At 43.3% G+C, this 25,046-nt stretch overlaps 1 protein-coding gene across 3 annotated transcripts in view; it reads left to right on the top strand.

Moving 5' to 3' along the window:
- FHIP2B (FHF complex subunit HOOK interacting protein 2B) overlaps positions 1–21,074 on the top strand; it is a 1,026,346-nt gene extending 1,005,272 nt beyond the window's left edge. For all 3 annotated transcript variants that reach the window (XM_044082952.1, XM_044082953.1, XM_044082954.1), the window contains one exon: positions 19,270–21,074. In XM_044082952.1, coding sequence (XP_043938887.1) covers positions 19,270–19,381 — 112 coding nt within the window. In that variant the 3' untranslated portion in view covers positions 19,382–21,074. The remainder of the gene's footprint in view (positions 1–19,269) is intronic.
- The last annotated feature ends 3,972 nt before the right edge of the window (positions 21,075–25,046 follow it).

Raw genomic sequence — 25,046 nt, 5'->3', positions numbered from 1 at the left:
GGTTTTGATACTTTAGAGGCCTCTTGTAGGGCTGCTGTTCCTGGGTCTGTGCTTAGAAGGCATGCTTGGCTTAAGGAGCAATCTTTGCCTGATCATGTTAAAGCTAAATTGTTGGATGGTCCTTTAAATCAGGACCGCCTGTTTGGCAACAAGGCTGAAGAAGTTCTTAGGAAGATGAAGCTAAATCTATGCAAACTGTTAAAAGATTTTTTACAAGTTCAGCCTCGTAGATTTAGTAGACACTGGCCTTCTAAGAACTGGTCCTTTCCAGCCCCTTCCAGGACTTCTCAAGCCAAACCCAGACACAGCAAAAACCCCAGGTTTCAGTCCCAGGGGACACACAGAGCTAAGCAGTGGGGGGGGGGGCCTCCACTTCCACATCAGGGAATAATAAGACTCCCCCCTATGGTAAACTGTCTCAATGACTTCCTTTTAAAATTTCCATGCACTTATCAACTGACTGCCCCTTTGGGGGGAAAGATTTCTCTTCATGCAGAGAATTGGGAACTCATCACCCAGGACAAATGGGTTTTAAATATAGTGTCCCAGGGATACAGTTTTCACTTCCACACGTTGCCAACACCAAGCGGGTGGCCAGACCTACCCCCAATTCAGTGGGCAGAGGCCCCAAAACAAGTACTTTCTCTCTTAAGCATGGGGGTTATTCAACTGGTACCAGAAGAGGAAAAGGGACAAGGTTTCTACTCGAGACTTTTCCTGGTACCCAGAAAAGGCAATTCATGGCGTCCTGTCCTGGACCTGTCTACTCTAAACACCTTTCTGGAGATTCCAAAATTCAAGATGCTGACTCTTCACCAATTACTTCCTATGCTAGGCAAAGACACCTGTTTGGCAACACTAGATCTAAAAGAAGCATACCTGCACATCCCAATCATGGAATCTTGCAGAAAATACCTACGCTTCAAAGCAGGCTACACGCACTATCAGTTCTCTGCACTGCCCTTTGGCTTATCTACTGCACCCAGGGTATTCACAAAGTGTCTAGCTTCAGTGATTGCATTTTGCAGGCAAAGAAGTATTCAAATATACCCACATCCAGACGATTGTCTAATTCAGGCAGAAAGCCAGGACATACTTTTTAATCATCTGGCGTTTGTAAAAAGGGTTCTAACTTGTTTGGGGTACACCATAAACGAAAAGAAATCACAGCTGGTACTCTGTCAACAAATTTCATTCCTGGGAGCAAGCTTGAATACAATTTCCCAGATGGCTTACCTCATGCCAGAAAAGCAAACTCATTTGACAACCTACTTCAAACAAGTGACCACAAAAAGCAGTTCGCAAGTGCCGGTTGGCCGACTCCTGAGATTTTCAAAATTGAATTTCAGATCCGAAGTCTTCAATAAAGCTAAGTACCCCGTTGGGGAAACTTTTTTCTTGCTCCAGACCGATGTCAGAAAAATTTAATAATTGTATTTCTTGTGGGAAGCAAATACCTCATAAGGATTTTCATTCTTACTGTATTCCTTGCCTAGGCCCTGACCACGACATTGCTAGTTGTCGGTTTTGTGCTAGATTTAACCAACACACGATAAAGCGTCGGTACGATTTCGCTTTTCATTACTTTGGCCAAAGGTTTAACTATATAATGCCATTGGAACAACCGACGACCGGAATTCATAAAAAACGCAAGGATAAAGAAAAGGACAGGCATCCGAGGTCCAAAGCTGACAAAGCCTCTTCTAGGCCAGTCGCCGGTGCTCAGTGAGGCACTTTCGCAGCCCCTGACTCCCACTACCTCAGAGCCACAGGCCGCCTCCGACTCCCACGTGGAGACAACTAGGCCTCTGGATACTCAAGGTATTGGGCCTTCGGAAATTAATCCCTCAGATGGGTCTGGAACCGCTGAGCAGGCATCGGCTTCTGAAGGTGTTTTCAGACCTACACAACTTTATATAAAGCCTACTTCAGCATCCAAGACTAAGTCTAAAGCAGTTTTAAAGACAAGGAAACAAGTACAGCATTCTCCAGGACAGACTTCTATGCCTAAGAAACAGATGCTCAAAATGGCCGAAGATCTAATTACTTTGATCAGGGGTTCCCATCCCCCTCCTGATAAGAGGCCTAGGCAAGATACTGAATATGATTCCTCTAATCAGGTTTCCCTTTCCTCTGATTCCTCTTCAGAACAGGGATATTCTATTCCTCCCTATGAGGATTCTGATGCTGAAGAATCTATTCCTTCAGCTTCTCCTCCTGAGGATTACTCATTTGGGGAAACCCTGCATACCATGAGGGAGCATTTCCACTGGGAAAGCCAAGATTATTCAGATTCTAAGAAAAGGCTTAGAGACTTTCTTTTACTTCCTCAGCACAGACCTCTTGCAATTCCTCCTGTTCTAGACATAGTAGATGATGTATTTTCAGAGTCCGGCATGTCTCCAGACTCTTTACCTCCTGCACCTGTTAAGCCGGACAGATACTACAGGGTTCCAGATTCCCATAAATTTCTATATAAAAACCCTGCTGCTGACCCAGAAACTATCTCACAGGGTCCCAAAGGGGTCAAGGCTGCTACTGCTAAAAACCCTGTCCCCTCAGATAGAGATTCTAGAGCTCTAGACAGATGGGGGGAAAAAATCTACACGTCTGCTACCTTGGCTGTAAGGGCTTTAAATTGTCAGTTTCATATGCTCAAACATCAGCAATACATAATGTCTTTGTTAAAACAAAAAATGTTGACAAATTCTGAACGTTCTGAGAACAAAGATTTGCAGGATTTATTGCATGCAGCTGAACAAGTGGGAAAACATACTTTGCAATGTGGTTATGATTCACTGGAGGCCTCGCGCAGGGCCGCTGTTACAGGTTCTGTTATTAGAAGGCATGCTTGGTTAAAGGAACAGAATCTGCCTGATCATGTTAAAGCAAAATTATTGGATGCTCCATTACAGCATGATACTTTTTGTGTTAAGGCAGAAGAGGTGTTGAAGAAAATGGAGGATAAGGCAAAATCTATGCAGACAGTAAAGGATTTCTTACAGGTACAGCCACCCAGATTTAACAGGAACTGGCCCTCTAAGAATTGGTCCTTTCCAGTGTCAGACAGAACACAAAGAGGCAGAGTCATACGCCCTAGAGGCAGGCAACAGCCCCAGGGCTCATACAGGCCCAAACAATGGGGGGCGTCTACCTTCAAAAGTGGAGAAGACAAATCACAGCCTTACAGAAAACAGTCCCAATGACTTCCCTCTGCCAATGGCAAGCACTTATTTTTTGGCAGCACCCTTAGGGGGAAAGCTAGCACTTTTTTCACAAAACTGGCACAAGATCACCCAGGACAAATGGGTCTTAAATATAGTCTCTCAGGGCTACAGGTTCCACTTTCACACCCTTCCAAAGCCAAAAGTTATGCCAGACCTGCCACACAATCAATGGCAAGAGGCACAAAAACAAGTTTCATCTCTCATGGACATGGTGGCTATTCAGCCAGTGCCACAACAAGAGCAGGGACAAGGATTTTACTCAAGACTTTTCTTAGTACCAAGAAAGGACAAAGCCTGGAGACCAATTCTGGACCTGTCTATTCTAAATACCTTTCTGGACGTCCCAAAATTCAAAATGTTGACTTTACAGCAGCTTCTGCCCATGCTGGACAAGAAGGCTTGGCTTGTAACTTTGGACCTCAAAGAGGCATACCTGCATGTACCAGTCAGACAATCTTGCAGAAGATACCTCAGATTCATAGCTGGCTCAAGGCACTACCAATTCTCTGCACTGCCCTTTGGCTTATCTACTGCGCCCAGGGTCTTCACAAAATGCCTGGCACCAGTAACTGCATTTTGCAGACAAAGAGGAATTCAAATATATCCATACTTGGATTGCCCTATTCAAGCAAAGAACAAAGATATTCTACTACAGCATCTAGCGTTTGTAAAAACATTACTAATTTGCCTAGGGTACACAGTAAATGAAAAGAAATCAAAACTAGTACCCTCTCAAGAAATAATATTCCTGGGTGCAAGCTTAAATATAACTGCCCAGATGGCTTATCTCATGCCAGACAAACAAAGGCATGTGACTTCTTACTTCAAAGGCATGGCAACAAAGACCCAGTTATCTGCAAGAAAAATTCTGCAGGCTCTGGGCTACATGGCATCCTGCATTCTACTAATTCCATATGCAAGACTGCGTATGAGGAAACTACAATGGTATCTAAAAAGTGTTTGGACTCAACATTGCCACGGCCTGGAAACATTAATTACTCTCATTCCCTACCTGCAACAGGAGTTTCGATGGTGGGCACAGGCCTGTCACCACAACAAGGGACAGCCATTCGCTTTACCCACAGCCAGGCAGACACTAACAACAGATGCATCAGATTATGCCTGGGGGGCACACATGGCAAGAAAATGTATTCAGGGCACATGGCCCGCAAGCCAGATGCATCTTCATATCAATCAAAAAGAGATGCTAGCTGTACAGAATGCCCTGACAGCCTTCAAGGACCTACTTCATCCAGGACAACTGCTGATAAAGACGGACAATACTAGAGTCATGTGGTACATAAACAAGCAAGGAGACACACATTCCTACCCCCTTTGCAGACAGGCCATGACTTTGTGGAACACAGCATTGACTTATCAAGTACACCTGCAAGCACAATTCCTGTCAGGAAAGACAAATACTTTGGCAGACGAACTAAGCAGAAACCGCATGGATCCTCACGAGTGGAAACTAGATCCACAAATCTTCAGAATGACAATGGGGATGCCCAGACATAGATTTATTTGCCTCCCCTCACAACTGCCAGCTACAGAGATTCTGCATTCGGACTTATCACGAACAAGCAGGGAAAGTGGACGCCCTTTCATTCAGCTGGAATGACCTTACAGTATATGCCTTCCCTCCTCTGCCTCTCCTCCCCAGGGTACTCCTAAAGGTCAGACAAGAGAAGCCAAAAATGATCCTGGTTGCACCAGACTGGCCACACCAGCACTGGTACCCAATCCTAAAGAGCTTATCTCAAGGCCCAGCCTGGACATTACCTCAAATTCCTCATTTGCTGACCCAACAAAACAATCAGATCCTACACATCCAACTCAGAACCCTAAATCTGGCTGCATGGCGGATAATGTGACCATTCAGAACACACCTCTCTCTAAATCAGTTATGGATGTTATTTTGGAGGCCAGGAGGCCCAGCACCAGAAAATCTTATGCAGAAAAATGGAAGAGAGTCTGTGCTTGGAACCAGGAACAAGGAATTGACACGCTTGTACCAAATATTCCTCAGATTTTACAATACCTAACTGAGATGCTGGACAAAGGTCTATCCTTCTCATCAATTAAGATCCATGCCTCTGCCATTTCAGCTCATTACAATACGAACCCACCTATTTTCTCTCATCCACTGCTAAGGCAGTATCTCAGAGGGGCCAAAAACACAAGACCTCCAAGGAGAGCTCCAGTACCTGCATGGGACCTCAATTTTGTTCTGGAAAAACTCACGCTACCTCCTTTTGAGCCAGCCAATACAGCTGAGATAAAATACTTATCATGGAAAACAGCTCTTCTCCTAGCAATAACTTCAGCAAGAAGAGTCTCAGAGTTACAGGCACTAATGGCTGTGGAACCTTTTATTATTTTCCATCCGGACAGGGTTTCTCTAAGGACAAACCCAACATTTATGCCTAAGGTAGTGTCCAGTGTGGCTCTTAACCAAACCATACATTTGCCTAACTTTTATCCAAACCCGCAGAATAAGGGGACTTCTGCATTCTTTGGACATACACAGATAGCTATGCTTTTACTTGGACAAAACTAATGCTTTCAGAAAGACTGAGCAACTCTTAGTGGCATATGCTGCAGGATCGCAAGGAAAAGCTATTTCAAAGCAGACTATTTCAAAATGGATAGGCCACTGCATTCGTTTCTGCTATTCACAACATGGCAAATCAGTGCCTAAGGGCATTAGGCCACATTCTACCAGAGCAGCAGCCACTTCAGCAGCCTTCCTCAGAGGAGTACCAACCAAGGACATTTTGGAGGCTGCAACCTGGGCTTCAGTGCACACTTTTACAAAGCACTACCACTTACCTCTTTACTCTAAAATCCAGAGCAGGCTTTGCCACTGCAGTTCTGCAGGGCCTCATAGCCACTCCTAATTCTATTTAGGCCCAGCCACCCAACCTCAGCTTTGGGATTCAATTCAAGTGTAATGACTGCAACAGTGAAACACGATGAACATAGTACAGTTGTGTACCTACCATAAATGTAGATGTTCGAGTGTATTCACTGTTGCAGTCCAGGTTACCCTCCCTCCATCCCCCTTTCACTGCTGGGACTTATCTGTACTTCTCTATTCTATACAACCTATGTAGTGTATTTGCTTATAGAGGAAGGTTATTTGCATGCTTTTTTATGATCAGAATTACTTTTAGCCTACCCTTTTGGGGGCACCTGACATCTGGGGCAAGAAAAACTGAAGAAAATGGCGTCAGGTGCATCATTTATACCCCTGGCGCACTGTCAGGGAAGAGGAGACAGCAACCTACACCAGACCAGGACTTTGGAATTCAGGCCGACTACGGGTAGCCTGCCAGCAGGATAACCTAAGTGTAATGACTGCAACAGTGAATACACTCGAACATCTACATTTATGGTAGGTACACAACTGTACTTTTCTTTTATTTCCAACCTAGTTTTAAACTCCACTTTAATTTTATCCCACTCCTTAACCATGTTTTCAGACGATAAATCTGTCATTGTGTGTGGTTCAAGAACTTCAGTTAAATGCACAAGTTCCGGTGAGATATAAAATCTATCTAGCCTAGCCCAGTTTTTTATCTTGGTGACTAATATGTATTTCACTCAGAACTCCTAGTACTGAATTCACATCTTACATGCCAAATATTTTCTTAAATGTCTTCAAAAATCTACCCTCCCTTCTATATTTTCCCTTCTAGGCCCCTCAGACACATTTTCACTGTTGCAAACCAAATTCCTGTCTCCCGCTATAAGTATTTCTCCCAGAATTTTCTTAAGCTCCATTATAGCAGTTTTTGGGAGGATGTAAATCCATGCCAGTGTAATCCTCCTCCCATGCCAGTAGCCCCTTAGTACTACATCTCTTCTATTATTATCTTTTTTTTCCTCTTCTATCTCTATTGGAGCTCCTCTTGCAATTAATAAAAGTTTTCCTCTTTTCCTTTGCCCCGAATATTCGGCTGAATAACCATCCTGAAAACCTTTCGTTATCAATTTCACACGTTCACTTCTTTCCAGGTGTGTCTCCTGTAGCATAGCTATTGGACTCTACATTTTTAATATAATTCACTATTCTTTCTTTTTTATATTTATCTGTAAGACTAGATCGAAAGACATTGCAGAAAGCATCATTTTCTTATGTAGTTATTGCCACCTTTTATATATAACTGCTCTTTTGCTAAATGTCTTGTTCCAACTTTTATGTTGCATGTATATATTGTTCGGCAGGTTGGTCTTTTATACAGTTGTTTCATGTCATATCCATTTACGTCTATGTCACATCTTAGATAACTTTTTCTTTTTTTTTTTTTGAAAAGCCCTCAAACAGAACAAACTCCCCCAAAACCTATGAACTTTACAGTAACACACAAAACTATGTACAACTTCAAGTACTGAAGTTTTTTCTTCCTTATAATTAAACTGATAGCTACACAGACAGGCTAAAGTTAACAAAAAAAGAAAGGTTAGACATGCTAAGACACATGGTACAGCCTGTGCTATTAGTTTTTAAAAAATGTCAGCAGAGTATCTTATTCCTCCTACTGAGAGGGGATTAGATGCATTCTTCTAGATCTAAGAGCTAACTTGATTTCTTATAGTCTTAATCTGGATACTGTTACATTTGTCTTGTCACCCTTTTACGTCAGTTTTTTTATACCAGGCCCAGTTTGAGCACTGTGGATTACTTGTATTTTGCATTCCTTTGCAGAAAAGCGGGATGATCAGGGAGGTCACCCAAAGGCATGCCCTTTCCCTCACAAACCGAGCAAGTGCTAGAGACTACAGGGTCTGGTGCTGGAGTTGCTTGTCAGTAGGTCTTGTGTAGATTTTTTTTTTTATAAAGTGCTTGTTAGTCACTCGTATACCCCCTACCTCTAGACACACACTCCAGCTTACATTTTTCTTATAGTACAATACAGTGATTTCAGACTCAACTGCAGAAGAGCAAACAAGCTGTAAAATGGACAAACAAATGTTCCCCCTTTCTCCATAAACCTACAGGTGTCCCACGAGGCTCCATCCTTGGTCCCCTACTGTTTAATATGTTCACAAACAATCTACATACTTCTTCATCTCCTGGAACTCTCATTCAATATGAAGACGATTCTACAATTCTTTGCACCTCTCACACTCTTCCCGAGCTACTCTCCATCACACAAAAGTTCTTTACTGCCGTTGAAACCTAGCTAACAAATGCACAACTTTTCCTTAACCCTAAGAAAATCAGTCATCCTCTTTCACCCATAAAATCATCCCATCAGATAAAGGGCAATTCAAAATATACTCAACAGATAATATAGCTGTTGAAATAGTACAGCACACCAACCTGCCTGGAGTCATTATAGATAATCAACTGAAATTCAACCTCCACATCCAGCAAAATATTAAGAAAACTTACCAGAAATTAGGTCTTCCCTACAGAAATAAACACTTCCTAAGCACCTCAACTAAAATCACGCTGGCTAAAACTTTCCTGCTCCCTTCCCTGCTCTACGGTGCCACTATTATCACCAACTTAAAGCTTCCAGCAAGTCTAAACTGGAAAAGTGCTATAACAAGGTGACAAAGTTAGCCACAAACTCTAAAGACCGTACTCATCACTGTAGACCTCTGCATGAACTTAGCTGGCTTGAACTCCCCTACATCCAACTTTCAGCACTCCATAACTTCATCTACAAGCCCTCTGCCTGTCCAGCACTAAACAGTCTAATCGAACCATACCAACCAAACAGATAGAACCTTAAGGTCTGATGACAAAAAAACTGCTAAATATCACCAAATCTTAAAAAAAAAAAAAAACATGGACAGTGTCTCTACTCTTGCTCTATAACAATAGTGTGGAATTCTCTCCCCATTGCTATTAGGTCAACTCCCAGTTTGTCAGCTTTCAAAAAGTCATTAAAACAACATCTAACTAGCACTTGGTTAAGCACCTGCTCTACTCCAGGCTAATCTCACTTCTATTTCATCTTCCCTTCTCCCCCTTTTTTATGCTAAATGTATACATAAATGTATGGGTTTGTCATCACTCAAACAACACTGGCGCCTCACTGAGTACCGGCGAACTGGCGAATAACTTAACGGAAGCTTCGTCGGCAGTTTTGGACCTATGCGGTCTGTCTCTGTCTTTATCCTTATGTTTTTTTTGGAATATCAGTAGTCAGATGGCTTACCGAAGCCATTTCTGGGTAGTTATACTGAGTACCAAAATAATTTGCTGCAAAAATAGACTGACGAATAGTTTGGGGGTTGAATAAGGCACAAAACCGACAGCAAGGGACGTCATGGTGTGGGCCTAAGCAAGGAATGCAGTACGAATGAAAATCTTTATGAGGTATTTGCTTTCCACAGGTAAGACAATTGTTAGCTTTTACTGACATTGGTTAAGAGCAAGAAAAAGGATCCCCAATGGGGTACTTGGCTTTTTTGAAGACTTCGGTTCTGAAACTCGAAAACAAAAATTACAGGAGTTGGCCGACTGGCACTTGCAAACTGCTTCTGTTTCGGGCACTACACGGCAAGAAAGACTGATGTAATGACATCGGCTGCATGTTTTATAACCATGATGACCTGACATGATGGAAGAAGAGACAGCGTCCGATGCAGGAATCCAAGACTCTGGCATTCAGGCCGGCTGAGGGCTACCTGCAGGCAGATAACCCAAATCTAATGACTGCAACAGTGAAACACGAAGAACATCATGTCTGCCGGCAGTCGTATGCCAGGTTTTCCTTCTATTGCTGATGTCGGATTCAAAGAATTAAGATAAGTACCCCATTGGAGACCCTTTCAGTCCCTCTTTTTACTTGTATTGCCTGTTCAGGTCATCCAGAAAGGGCAAGTGTAAGTGCGGCCAGCAGATTCCCCACAAGGACTCCCACGTTCAGTGTTGTTTCTACTTGGAACAGTCGCACGATTGGAAGGCCTGCCCTATTTGTCAGGTGTTCGTAACCAAGAGCCTATGTAGCTGCCTACATGCTTTAAACCTTTACTTGGAAAATCAATGCTCTAAGCAAATTGCATTAAGGATGGAGGACTCCTCAAATGTTCCTTCAGAACCGCCAGAAAAGAAGACCAAGACCTTGCGGCCTACCTCTTCCACTGGGCCTCTACCGTCCGATCCTCAGCCTGTGGCCGACCTCGGTCTGGTAGAAGGATCCAGATTCACCGCAGTGGATATGGAGGATACCTCTAAGGATGCCGCGGAATCCCACGGTGAGAGCACGTCAGGTGAGACTTTAGCAATGTCGGTCTCTGACATGGAGGGGCACCAACATTTTCAGAAGCCCCTTCGGATGCCTCCAGTCCTTTGCAGTCTCCGGATTAAAGACCCCTCCAGACGCCTGCTAGGTGCCTTAAAAAGAAAGCACATCTCTCCCTCTTCCAAAAGCATGCCTGATTGGCAGGCTTTCAGCCAAAGCCTGTTTAATGCCTTCATGGCCTTACGGCCTACCTCTCCTATGAGTGTTAACATACCCTCACCACTCCTGAGCCCTAGGCCTCAGACCTTATATCCAAGCATGAGGAAAGAAGACAACCTTTCAGATTCCTCCTCTGAAGAATCTTTATCTTACATCTCCCAGATTTCTTCCCCTTTGGGGTATGGCTCCCCTGAGGAAGAATCGCTCGATCCTGACTCCCCAGCTGTGGACTTGACCTTTGGGGAAACTATCTCAGAGATGAAAGATCATTTCAAGTGGGAATCCTCTGAAATGATTGAGGTCCAAAAGAGATACTATGACCTACTTAAGATGGATTTCCCCAAGCACATCTGCTGTTCCACCTATCCTTCCTATCTTCCTAGACGCCTTCACCTCAGCATCACTTAATCCAGAGTCCCAAGCACCTGCTCCACGCAGACGTGACAGACTTTACAAGGTGCCTAACACTAATAAGCATGTGCTTAAGTGCCCACCTGCTTACCCAGCCACTATCTCTATCTCTTTGGACAAGGCCGCTAAGCTTTTACCCACTACCACCATCCTCCCTGCTGACAAGGACAGCAAAACAGTGGAACATCTGGGTAAGAAGATTTATACCTCTGCTACCTTGTCTTTCAGGGCGACAGACTACCAGACACACATGGGCAAAAATGCCCTGTCCCTCCTGGTATCAGCCACCAAAGAACTGGCTGATATCTCTGACTGCTCTGCTGAAGCCTCACTGTCCTCTCTCGTGGTCCTCACTTCCCAGGTTACCAGGCACTCTATAAAATGCAGTTATGATGCTGCTGAATCTTCAGCCAGGTGCCTGATGATTTTAGGGCAAAGCTTATTGATGCACCCCTGGACAATGCAGCATTGTTTGGCCCTAAAGTAGCAGACTTTTTCAAATCACTGCAGCAAAAAGGTAAAGAAATGCAGGACCTCAAACACTTGCTGGTCTCCCCCATACCAAAGTTTCAAAGAAGCTATCCAGCTAAAACCCAGTTTATAAGGAAACATTCTCGTCCTGCTGCTCATTCAAGGACTAGGAAGCATACAGGGGAACAACCCCCTCCAGCTAGAGCATCCCTCTCCTCTAGCCAGAGACCATCCTTTCAAGACAGGGCAGGTAGCATCTGACTACCTGCCTTCCTTGCATCCTCCCCCTTACCGTTGTCAGCCCGCTTCTCTCACTGCCTTCCTCTATGGACCAACATCACTTCAGACAAGTGGGTCCTGTCTATCCTGCAGAATGGTTATTTCATGTCTTGGCCCGCCCCCCCCCAAAAAAATGAAAAGGCACTCCACAGCCTCCTACACAACAGTTGCACCTTATTGTTGCAAACTCTGCTGGCTCAGGGCACCATCGAATCAGTCGCAAAAGGAAACCGCGTCTACTCCAGGATCTTCCTGGTCCCCAGGAAGGATGGACCCTAGCGACCTATTCTAGACCTCTCCCATCTCAACCTATTCCTAAAGGTTCCTACCTTCAGGATGTTGACCCTACCCAACCCTCTTTCCTCTTCTGCTTCCACAAGGGTTCATGATCACATTAGATAGAAAGGATGCTTATCTCCACATCGCCATAAAACCTACTTACAGGAAATACCTGAGGTTCTTAGTGGGCTCTTCCCACTTCCAGTTCTTTGCTTTGCCATTTGGGCTTTCCACTGCACCCAGAGTTTTCAGAAAGTATCTGGCCCCAGTGATTGCTTATTGCAGGACAAAGGGAATTACAGATATTCCCTTACCTGGACAACATGTTGATGATCCAAGGGGATCACGTGCCACATCCACATTGTAGTGTCTCTTCTACAGTCCTTGGGATTTCAGTTAAACTTCCCAAAATTGCATCTCCAGCCAACCCAAGTCATTGTATTGCTCAGGTGCAGAATACGCTAAAACCTCATGGAAGCATACCTCTCACCCCAAAAGGTGGAAACATTGACAGAACATTTAATTCTGGTCTTCCAATCCACAGATTTGACAGCAAGGCAGTTCCTCAGAATCTTGGGCTACATGGCAGCCACCATCCCCATGCTGTCTTTAGCAAGACTACATATGAGAAAGTTACAATGGTATCTTCTGTCAGTCTGAACACAGCACTCCCATCCTCTGGAGCATAGGGTGCCCCTTCTCTCTTGCCTGAATAAAGAAATACAGTGGTGGTTGGCAGAAGTGAACCACAATCCAGTTCTTCCCCTCAAACCACATCCATGCACACAGATGCCTCAGACTTGGGCTGGGGAGTAACTCTGGGCCATTGAAGCCTGTGTCCAAGACCTCACAACTAGAACACATCAGTGTCCGAGAGATGAGGGCAATTATTCTGGCTCTTCGTGTGTTTCTACCTTTCCTGCAGCAAGGCCCCTTGAAGATTTGCACAGACAACACCACTATACTGTGATGTCTCAACAAGCAGGGAGGAGCCAAGTCATACCTCTTCTGCAGACTAGCCCTTCTGGTATGGGAACTAGCCACCTCACAGGGAATTACTCTGCAGGCAGTGTACATTCCCTCTCTCTACAACTCCCAGGCAGACTGGGTAGAACAATCACAAACAACCATGAATGGATGCTTCACAGAGATCTTTTCTTGGATCTGGTCCACAGTGGGGGTACACCTCAAGTAGACTCCATCAGCAGGCAGCTTCCTGGCTTTTGCACCAGGATACCAGACCCGCAGGCACTGGCAACAGATGACTTCTCAATCTCTTGGAAGGGGAAATATCTATATGCTTTCCCCTCCTTCCCACTCATTCAGAAGGTCCTGCTGAAAATCCAGCAGAACACAAATCTTGTTGGTGACTCCCTACTGGCCCAGACAGCACTGGTTCCCCCTACTCCTACAGCTGTCCAAGGGCAATCACAAGTTACCCCCCCAGAGTAGACCTTCTCACACAACACAAGGGATCCCAGTTTCACCCACAGTGGCAGCTTCTGCAACTCACCCTGTGGTTGATAGGATTCTGATCCCCTTCAGGCACCTTTACAACGAGGATGTGCTCAATGTCCCGCAGGAGGCCAGGAAACCAAATACTAGAAAATCCTACCTTTCTAAGTGGAAAATTTCATTTTATGGTGTCACAAAAGACAGCTGGACCCGCTTTCAAGTGAGCCCCCTCTTGTCCTGTCTTACCTGTGTGAGCTACTGCAGAATGGTTTAGCTTATTCTTCCATCAAAGCTCATCTGTCTGCAATTTCAACATGCCTTCCTCTAGATCGTTCACTAGCATCCAGACTTCCTTCTAAGCTCTTCCTTAAGGGGGTACTTCACCTCAGACCTCCCAGGAAACCCTCTCCTCCTCCATGGGATCTTAACTGTGTTCTGGAAAAGCTTACGCTCTCTTCCTTTGAGCCAGCAGACAAAGCTTCTTTAAAATATTGCACATGGAAAACTGTACTGCTACTGGCCCTGACCTCAGCCAGAAGATTGTCAGAGCTACAAGCCCTTATGACTATTCCTCCTTTTCTAGTCTTCCACAAGGACAAGGGGTACCCTTAGAACTAACCCATCCTTCATTCTCAAGGTGGTGAATGACCTGTCCCTTAACCCTGCCAAAGACCTACCTACCTTATTCCCCAACCCAGAGGAGGACAGTGAGAGCATACTGCACTCGCTGGATGTGCACCGACAACTCAGGTTTTACCTGCATAAAACCAAGTCCACCAGACAGGCTGACCAGCTTGTCGTTTCCTTCCATCCTAGAGCCGTGGGGAAGGAAGTATCCAAACAGACTATATCTGACTAGATTTCCAAGGCTATCACCTTCTGCTACCAGCTCCATGGTAAATCTCTGCAAGGTGCAGTTAAAGCACACTCCACCAGAGCTATGGCCTCTTCCGGAGCCTTCTTTAAGGCCCTAGATACCTCTACTATTTTAGAAGCAGCTACTTGGTCTTCACTCCACACCTTCACCAAGCATTACAAACAAGACCACATTTTTAGATCTAGGGCAGGGTTTGCCAGGGCTATCCTTAATGGATTCATGGTGTCTGCCTGTAGACCACCTCCCCTATCACAGTGAGCTTTGGCACTCACCCATATGCAGAATACTGCAACATGGGAATAGGACATAGAAAAGTTGTGTAAAATCTTACCACCATAACCATAGATGTCCTTCTCTTCCATGTTGCAGTATTCCTTCCCACCCTCCTTCCCCTTCTATAAGTTTGCACTTCCCTTTCTGGGTGGCAATGGACTGGCACTGCCCTTATTAGGACTGGCTCCGACTGGGGCATTCAGTTCTGAGGGCTGTTGCGTGCAGATGTCACTTTTATGGCCCACGTTGCCGTCAGCCATGTCAGATGTCCTACGCACTTCAGGGACTGAAAAGATTTGTATACTGGCCATACGTATGCGAGACAAGAGCAGTAAACCCATATGTAGAATACTACAACATGGAAGAGAAGGCCATCTATGGTTATGGTAAGATTTTACACAACTTTGCTTTCTGCTGACCCTGTCAGACTATCCCAGTAAACAAATGTCAAATAAATAAATGTAGGGCATAAAGGAAGAAAAAAAACACACCCCAGATGGCTGTCTAAATGATGGCCTCATCCAGTTGACCCTCACAGAAGCAAGTGAGCCAATTGACTGGAAAGGGACTACTGATCAGTTGGCAGCAGGGAAGAAAGTTCACGAAATACTCAAAGTTGTACATCCTTGTCTAAAATCCAAATGGGACTTCTTCTGTAAATAATTAGCGCAGTTTACCCAGACAGAAGAAAATTAAGCTGCAGTTCTCCTCCCCAATGGGACAGGACCCCATTTGTTTCCGTGCATACCAGGTAGAGGGGCCATCATCCAGTTTACCATGATGGTTGCATGTGCCTCTGTTTTCACTCCATCATCTGCTTACATACTATGAGTGGGCTGTCCAAATGCCTCCTGTTGCACTTCATCTTCCTAAGTACTTCGGATTGTGAATTGTCCTGAATGGGAGGAAGATGTGCCTGACCCTGAAGGGTATCTGTTAATGAAGCTCTTTGAAGTCCTGTTGACAGTGGAGCTCCTGATAAGTGCCAAATGCTGTCGATTTCCATATGTCAGGGGATGAAGCTGAAGGAGGTGATGCTTCTATTTGATCCAGATGGTTGGCTAAGGTAGTCAAGCTCTCCAAAACTTTAAAGGCTGAAGCTAGTACTAAAGTCAGTTTCTGTACTGAAGAAGTCATTCATAATGGTCCTGCCCCAAGGCCACTCCTAGACTCAAAGATGACTTTGGTTTTAAAGGGTCAATCAGCAAGGTGTTAGATATGGTAAATGGTTTCAACAGGATTAGAATTGGTACCAAATGCAACTTCAGATTAATTTCCTTTTGCTATATATAATTAGCCCAGCTGTTTAAAATGCAAACAGGATGTCTGTCTGGGTAAAGAATAATGTACAGTTTTGAGTACTTCATAAACTCCTTTCCCTACTGGCCTTGTTACTGAAGGACCTGGAGTCAAGAGTAATAGAACCAAAGGAGTAAGTGTCAAAGGCTTACTTCCTTTTGACACAGATACAGACTGCTGTTGCAGTGGGCACCTGGTCCCAAACCGAAGCCTTGGAGAATTAACTGAAGTAGAAAGTTGTGGTATGACCTGTATTCCATAGAAATGGTGGTGGTAGTGGGGTACAGTATGATACCTGTCTCAGTGTGTGCTTTTGTGAAGGACTTTATCTTGCACTCCAAATTGTGCTACATAGACTCCTGTCAGATCTCATCAGCTGGGACGCCATAGAAGGGGCAGAGGTATTAGAAATACCTTGAAAGCTTCTTCTCTCTGGAAAAGTTCTGCACTGTTTTTCTCAGGATAATGACTACCTTTGATACATTTCTACTTGAAGGGAGAGCTGTTAAAGAGTCTAGGGTATAGATTCTTCCAGTAGGTCCAGATGAGGATAGGTGGGTGCTGGTACCGTGGAGGTCTTCGATTGATATTGATCTGACCTTGCATCTTAGGGGAGGATGACTGAATATCACTGGACTGATGCTCTGCTCGCCTTTCTCTTTTCTTGTCTCTTCCTTCCACCCTCATTGCTTCTGATGGGTGAAGACCATTAACACTTATTCTTCCTTTCCTCCAGACTTTTTCTGTTGAAGGATGGCAAATTTCACACTGCTCCTTCAGGTTATTCTGCCCTAGGCATACTATGCATAACCCATGGGTGTTCTGGGATTGGATTTTGTAGCCGCATCATCTGCATTTTCAAAATCCTGTAGCCTTTTCCATTATATTGTAAACAAGTCCACAACAGCAGCAATAAGTAGATCACACCAAAGTGATGCTGAACAATGAGATCTGAGGTAAACTGCAGTGATGCATTGTGGAGATAGAGGAGGAACTCAAACTGTGAGAAGAGTTGTTTACCATTTTGGAGCCTAGCACCAACAAGTCTCTTCACATGAGGTAGACTGGTTAATCTAAGATCTACAGATAAAGTAGAAAGCACCACTACAGTTTTGCAGCTGTTTTCTGTCACAGTTCAGTTTACAGAAGCGGGCAGCTTTCGTTCTGTCAAAGATAAAGAACTGAGGAAGAGAACACAGGTGGCAGATGAAAGGGGGTGGCTCAAGGCTGGCTGATTTGATGGATGCCCTTATTCATGGAGACATACGACAAAGTGTTTAGCTGTATGGATTAAAAAGGAGTATATTATGGCAGCTGAGGATATGCAGGAGGAGACTAAGAAGACCGTACAAAAATGAGAAGTTGGAAGCTCATGACTTGATATGAATAGTAAAAGTAAAAGAAGTGAAAATGTTTCCAGTTCCTTTAATATTATGGACAGGTCAGGCATATTTTTTTATCAATCAGAGGAGAGGCTGTATAGACATAACCTCGCCCTCCCAAATAAATTCTTTACTAATTAAGTGGGATAAGTTGCTTCTCCTCCAGAACAAGGTGCTTTAAGAATACCAGGTTTGAAGGGATAAGTGTTGAGGCTCCTTCCTATACATAATGCATGTAGAAACTACAAATCAAAGTGGAAAGAAATTGTACTGAAATAGGGGTTCACTAAATAAGGAGGAAGTAGGATTTTGGTTGCATGCCCTTAAGGAAAACAATAACAACTTAACTAAGCCAACATGGAAATGGAAAAAGGAGATTTTATCAGTATGGATGACTGCAAGTAGTGGCATAGAAAATAGGCGGGGGAGGCGGAACTTACTGCAGAAAATTAGCGAGGATTCAAGGTATTGGAAGGAAATAATTAGGAGGGGAAGTCATAGAATGGGATGAAGCCAAGCAGAAGTTTGGACTTCAGATTACAGATTGTAATCAATCCCTGGTAGAGAAGGCAGAGTATAATAAAGGGAAAGGGGAGTGTTAAATGAAAGGCCATCTCTGACTGAATTTATCACTAAATTTAGAACGGAAGCTGTATGTAAACAAGATATAATTAGTAGGATACTTGATAATTACAAGAATCTGTTAGAAGAGGTTACAAAAAATGGTAATTGAGAATGGAAAGGCAATATACAAAGGGACAATGAGAGGATGTTTGTATGGTTCCCAAATAAGCAACAGTCTAGAAGGTTTTGGATGTATGCATAGGTATCTTTGTACTCCAAGTAGACTTCAGAGAATTTTTCCATAGTTAGACAGCAATTTATGGAGGACTGATGGGAAAGAGGTGGTTACATGTATATATATATTTTTTTGAGAATGCAATGAACTGATACATTTTAATTCTCAACAGGGTACCTTGGCAGAAAAGTTAGGAGAGCAAAATATTATAACTGAGGAAATGATTCTTTTGAGCTGCACTATAGTTTTTGACTTGCCATAGCAAAACTGAGCTAAGTTTAGGCTGCCAAAAAAGCATTTACTAGAAAATGGACATAAAATTCTAAACCTACTGTAACAAAATTATTGAATGTTGTAAAGGAGATAAAAGAATTGGGGATAGGCTCTTTAGAAAATGTAGAGTAGTAAACTACATAGAAATAAATCAAATCTGTAGAAACAATACATGGCAGACCAATTTTCAGTAGGAAAGTGAATTTAAGTGAAGAAGGACTCTAGAGCAATCTATGTAATAATAAATTGAATAATAAGTAAGAAACCACGTAAAGTATAATGCATGAAAAGGAAATATTTTTGTAATGATTTTCCCTTTTATAACTGAATCTGTACACAAGTCAGTGTGTAATGTATGAAGTTAATAAAGGTGTTAGAAAAAAAGGCTGATTTGAGGAAACAATTTTTGCAAAGTCATCAAAGGTGTTCAGAAACTACATGTACCACTTAGTGAACTCTGTGATAATTGGTATTGTCCTTTCAGCATTATTGTAGGTGGGCAAATAGGTTCAGGGATGTTTGACCCCTTCATCTTCTGCTTGTTTCAAAACAGAAGCAGCATCCAAATAGGGTGTAGCTGGAATGCTTGAAACAACACTGGTGTTTTATTTTTTTTCTAATAGCTTCTTTATATGATTTTTTTTTTATCATTTGAATAGATGTTTGTGGTAATGCCAGATTATTTTACCTTTTTTATCATGCAGTTTCAAATCTAGGTTTTGGCACTGGCTTGAGTGTTTGCTTCTGTAATAAACATTCTAATGTGTACATTTTTTAAATAGTCTGTTACTCTAAAAATCACCTTTTTTTGTCATTGTAGGATTGACCATACGACTTTGCTGAAGGGGGTGATAGTCCTGGAAGAGTTCTGTAAAGAACTAGCAGCTATTGCCTTGGTTAAGTATCCATCACAGGAGCCCGATGGAACATAACTTGAAGCACAGCTTGCCCTTAATTGCTAACTGGTAGTCCATGCGGCTAAGAAGGTACTTAGAGGTACCTCAATGGAAAATTTACCACTTCAAGGCAGACAGACTCCGCATATCCGAAAGAGATGCATCCCATAATAAAGCAATTGTTTTTTTGTTTTGTTTTTTTAATTTTCTGAAACATTTTACAATGTTATTTTCATTTGTTTTGTTTTTAATAACAGTGAGCACCAAAGCACCTTAACTCCAGTTCTGCAGATTTTTTTTAAACATCCCTTACCTGACAAAACTAATGGAATGCCTTTGTAAACTGTTTGCACAGGTAATGCCATTGATGAATGAACACTTGCAGTATCTGTTGCTCCTGTATGAGTAGAGGTAGACTCGGCATAAACTGCCCTCTTTTTACCTAGCAAGCCCTATGCAGCTGCTAAGTTTGAACTGTAGGCAGAAGAAAGCTCTTCAGAGCCTCAATGTGGTGAGAAGGCTACACTGTTGGGTACAAGTCTTGTTCCCTTTGTTAACACTGCTGGGAAAGAAGTGAACTTTTATGAGCAGCATTTGTTGAATTCTGTTGTACACTTCCTGTAAGTCTTCAGATTGAAGGGAGGGGACATGAAAGGTCAGGTGATGCAGAATATTGTGGGAAGGGCATTGGTAGTAGAATGTGGTGTGCATGCCTCCCATGATACATGGACATCGGTACTTGTAAATCACTAAAGCATTAATGAATTAAAGAAGCAGCTGCTATAATCAAGTACATTCTTTGGTCAAATAAATCACAACAGTGCTCACTGTAGTCTTTAAGTTATGTTTTGGGAGCCTTCCTGTGGCAACATATATTGGATTTGAGTTGCTCACCGATGATTTATTGCATTTTTCACTGGTGAGAATATAGGGCAAGTGTTGCACTGTCTGTGACCCAGAATTTGATTTTATGAATGGGAGCAAACTTAAAATATGAATATGCCAGACACAGTTGTCCTTCTGCACGGTGGGCAGAAGGGGAGTGCCACAGAAAGATTATTGCTTGCCATCACTTCCATAACAGTGGAAAATAGAATAAAGACAAAAACAGGAAAAAGCCTCTGTTACTGGTTGAGAAATGGCAAGCAAACCGAAAGAGCTAGCCTGTGCCATGCCTTCCTCCCGACATTTTAGCTACAGTAATCATTGTCAAAAGAGGATGCCCTACTTATCAGAGCAAGGTTAAGGAATCTCTTAGTGGATGGGAATGTGGATAGGTGGTAAAGGAAAGACAGTTTGGGACTTGAAAAATCCCCGCCAAGTTTAACTATAAATAATGGGTTAGAAAAGTATCTAACTTTAGGAAGAAAACATAAGATTTTAATATATCTCCGTTATTAAGGTTTGATTCCATAATTTAAGCTATGTGCAATATATTGTCACCTATCCCCTTCCAAAGTCCTTAAAAGTATTTTGAGTAGAGCTAAATGCTTTGCTTTTCCATTTCAGAGTGATTGTTTATATATATTTGTATATGTCTCTGTATATATGTGTATGCATCAATTTATATATATTTTTTAAATCTTTTACCTAAAAGCAATGTATGAATCTATTCTAGTGTGTAAGTGTTTGAGATGAGCTGCAGATAGAATAAAAAGTAGTGGTCTCATGTACTGGTTATTAGTCAGTGGCCCTGAAATAAATGAACTATGGGATTTCAATGTTTTAACTTTGTGTGTCCTGTTTGTTTTTTTCTAAAAATGAACTGTTAAAATGCCTTCATTGCCTACTTTCTTTTTCAGGTCTGTACATTAAAAGACTTACTTTGAGAGGGCTTCCAGTCAGTGAGCATACTGTTTTTCCCCCTTGCCCGGTATCTCTACTATTGGCAACCATTTGGACCATTCGTTCTGAAGGAACAGGAGCTGGGTAGTCCAGGACTAGGTGAAAGCCCTACAAGCCCATTCATTCCTGCCTGGGAATGCTAAAGACCTTGTTGCTCCTCACCAACAGGCAGGTGCTAAGGTGGCCAAATTGCTGGTCCTGAGTGGTAGCATTGCCCTCCTCTTCCTGGCAGCCCCACTGGACTTCTGCCATTGTTGTTTCCTAAGAAGTGGCTTGCCACGTTTGCCTTGAGCTGTCTGTTTGAGATGCACTCTGACAATGTAGGCTCTGCAATTCAAACCAGCTAATTCCAAGTGTTCCCGCTAGAAGTTACACTTATGACAAACCAGAGCTGACACCCTCTCCCAGGATGGGACAGCGGGTAGAGGCTGTGCATTCTCATCCACCCCAGCCAGCTCCTATAGTTGCAACTCAGGTCCATCAGTGATGCAGTGACAGCTTTATCCCTATGTCACAGAACTGGCAGACAAGCATGCTGTTCTTGATGTACTTCTAGATAAAAACACATCACATCTCCTCCTTTTGGAACCATGCTGCGACTTACGCCAGTGTTCCTAGGTCTTCATTAAATGGTGTACTTTCTACCAAAGTTCCTAATTATTCTGGATGCTTGCACTATCCATATCTTCCCTCTTCAGTCACCAGAAGAAAGTTCCCTGTCTTTGTCAAAAAATTAAGAAAAGGCCTGCATCAGGTTCTAAAGAAGACCATCCCAAGCTGTGCCCATATTCTATCAGGTTTTAAGCTGTATCCTTAATTGTTTTTGTAACAGTGCCTGCTGATACTGTCAGTCAGATACCAAGGATTTTCTCAGCAGTTACTGTCTAGCAGAGATAAATCCTTGGAGGGGAAATGTTCTGAGAGCAAGCAGAACTGGACAGTCCACCCCAAGGTTATCATATGTCAAACAAGAAGTCTTGTTTCAGGCATACTTTCCTTGTCAGTTTACTCAATCATGACACATTTTGTTTTCATACCTGTCCTCTACAGATGAGAGATTTTAATCTGGTTATTGGGTCTCTAACATTGTTTGATCACAGAATGTCTGATTCTTCCATTCCTCAGACAGCTGTTTTGATGTTCTTCGTGTTTCATTGTTGCAGTCATCACATTTGGGTTATCTGCCTGCAGGTAGCCCTCAGCCGGCCTAAATACCATAGTCTTGGATTCCTGTGTTGGATGCCGTCTCTTCTTCCATGATGTCAGGTCGTCAGGGGTATAAAACATGCAGCCGACTCCATTACATCAGTCTTTCTTGCCGCACAGTGCCCGGAAGCATAAGCTGTTTGCAAGTGCTGGTCGGCCAACTCCTGAAGTTTTCGTTTTCGAGTTTCAGAACTGAAGTCTTCAAAAAAGCTAACTACCCCATTAGGGATCCTTTTTCTTGCTCTTAAACCAATGTCAGTTAAAGTTAATTCTCTTAACTGTGGAAAGGGAAATATCTCAAAGATTTTAATTCATACTGCATTCCTTGCTTAGGCCCAGACCACGATGTCCCTTGCTGTCAGTTTTGTGCCTTGTTCAACCCCTGAACTATTCATTGTTTGGCTATATTTGCAGAAAATTATTTTGGTACTCGGTATAACTATCCAGAAATGGCTTCAGTAAGCCATCCGACTACCGATATTCTGAAAAAATTTAAGAATAAAGACAGAGACAGACCTCATAGGTCCAAAACTGCCGACGGTTCCGTTAAGCTAGTCGGCAGTCCACCGGTACTCAGTGAGGTGCTGTCGCAGCCCCTGATACCCGCTACTTCAGATTCGCAGGCCTCTACTGAGACCCATTTGGAGTCTGGTATGCCAGGAGATGCTTCTTTGACTATGGAACCTGCGGATGTCTCTACCTTGGATGGGTCCGTAGCTGCTGTGCAGGCACCGGCTTCTGAGGGTGTATTCAGGCCTACAGACTTGCATTTTAAACCGATGCCATCTTCTTCATCCAGGCTTAAAACTCAACCCAGGCCTAGAAAACCGACGTCCAAACCACATGCTCAGGCCCATATGCCTAAAAAACAAATGCTTAGAATGGCTGAAGACCTTACTACCTTAATTAGGGGAAGCCAGCCTTCCCCCTCTAAGAGACCTAGAACTGATTTTCCACCTGATTCTTCAGATCAGGAATCTGATATTTCTGTTTGTTCTGATTACCTGGATTTGCCCTTATCTACGTATGAGGATTCTGATGCAGAGGCCTCCATCCCCTATGCTTCCCCTCCAGAAGACTTTTCTTTTGGTGAAATGTTGCACACATTTAGGGAGCATTTCCGCTGGGAAAGCCAGGATTACTCTGACTCCAAAAAGAGGCTTAGGGAATTCTTACTCCCCCCTCAACACAGGCCTTTAGCTATCCCTCCTGTTTTGGACATTGTACATGATGCTTTCTTGGAATCTAGCATTTCCCCATACACTTTACCTCCAGCTCACAGAAAACCTGACCAGTATTAGAGAGTACCTGACTCTCACAAGTTCCTCTTCAAGAATCATACTGCGGACCCAGAGACCATTTCCCAAGGACCTAAGGGCATTAAGCCTACTGCTGCCAAAAACCCTACCCCTTCTGATAGAGATTCTAGAGCCTTGGACAGATGGGGTAAGAAGGTATACACTTGTGCTACTTTGGCCATTATGTTAAAGTACCAGCAGCATATTATGGGACTACTTAAACAGAAAATTATGTTGATTCCTGACTGTGCTGAACACAAAGAATTACAGGATTTAATGCTTTCTGCAGAAAAGTTGGTAAACATACTTTGCAATGTGGTTTTGATTCTGTAGAAGCATCTTGCAGGGCTGCTGTCACTGGGTCTGTACTTAGAAGGTATGCTTGGCTTAAGGAGCAAAACTTGCCAGTTCATGTTAAAGCTAAATTAATGGATGCTCCCTTAAACCAAGACCGCCTGTTTGGCAGCAAAGCAGAAGTCGTCCTCAAAAATATGGAAGAAAAAGCTAAATTTATGCAAACTGTTAAAGATTTCCTGCAAGTACTGCCTCCCAGATTTAGTAGGCATTGGCCTTCAAAGAATTAGTCCTTTCCAGCCTCTTCCAAGCCTTCTCAGTCCAAACCCAGGAACAGCAGACCACCTAGGTTACAGTCTCAGGCTACGCACAGGCCTAAACAGTGGGGGGCTCCCACTTCCAAAGCAGGGAGTAGTAAGACACCCCCCTACGGAAAAATGGCACAATGACTTAACCTTAACCCTTCCAAGCCCTGCTCAACAGCCTGCTCCTTTAGGAGGAAAACTCGCCCTGCATGCAAAAAACTGGGAACTCATTACCCAGGACAAATGGGTTTTGAATATAGTTTCCCAAGGATACAGATTCCAATTCCACACCCTACAACCCCAAACGGTTGGCCACACCTACCCCCAAATCAGTGGGCAGTGCTCTACAGTAGGTTCTCTCTCTTCTAAGTATCAGGGCTATTCAAACTGTCCCAGCAGAAGAAAGGGGACAAGGTTTTTATTCAAGACTTTTCCTGGTACCCAGAAAAGACAGCTCCTGGTGTCCTATCCTGGACCTCTCTACTCTAACACCTTTTTGGTAATCCCAAAATTCAAAATGCTAACACTTCAACAGCTGCTTCCTATGCTAGACAAAGTTGCCTGGTTGGCAACCTTAGACTTAAAGGAATCTTATCTGCACATTCCAATAAGGGAATCTTGCAGGAAATACCTACGCTTCAGGGCAGGCTCCATGCACTATCAGTTATCTGCACTTCCCTTTGGCTTATCTGCTGCGCCCAGGGTATTCACAAAGTGTCTAGCTCCAACCATTGCATTTTGCAGGCAGAAAAA

The sequence above is a fragment of the Protopterus annectens genome, chromosome 9.part0 (genome assembly GCF_019279795.1).
Source record: "Protopterus annectens isolate FY-2018-M chromosome 9.part0, PAN1.0, whole genome shotgun sequence".
Classification (NCBI taxonomy): Eukaryota; Metazoa; Chordata; order Ceratodontiformes; family Protopteridae; genus Protopterus; species Protopterus annectens.
Note: the sequence above shows the minus strand (reverse complement) of the source record. Positions and strands in the feature narration are given on the sequence as shown.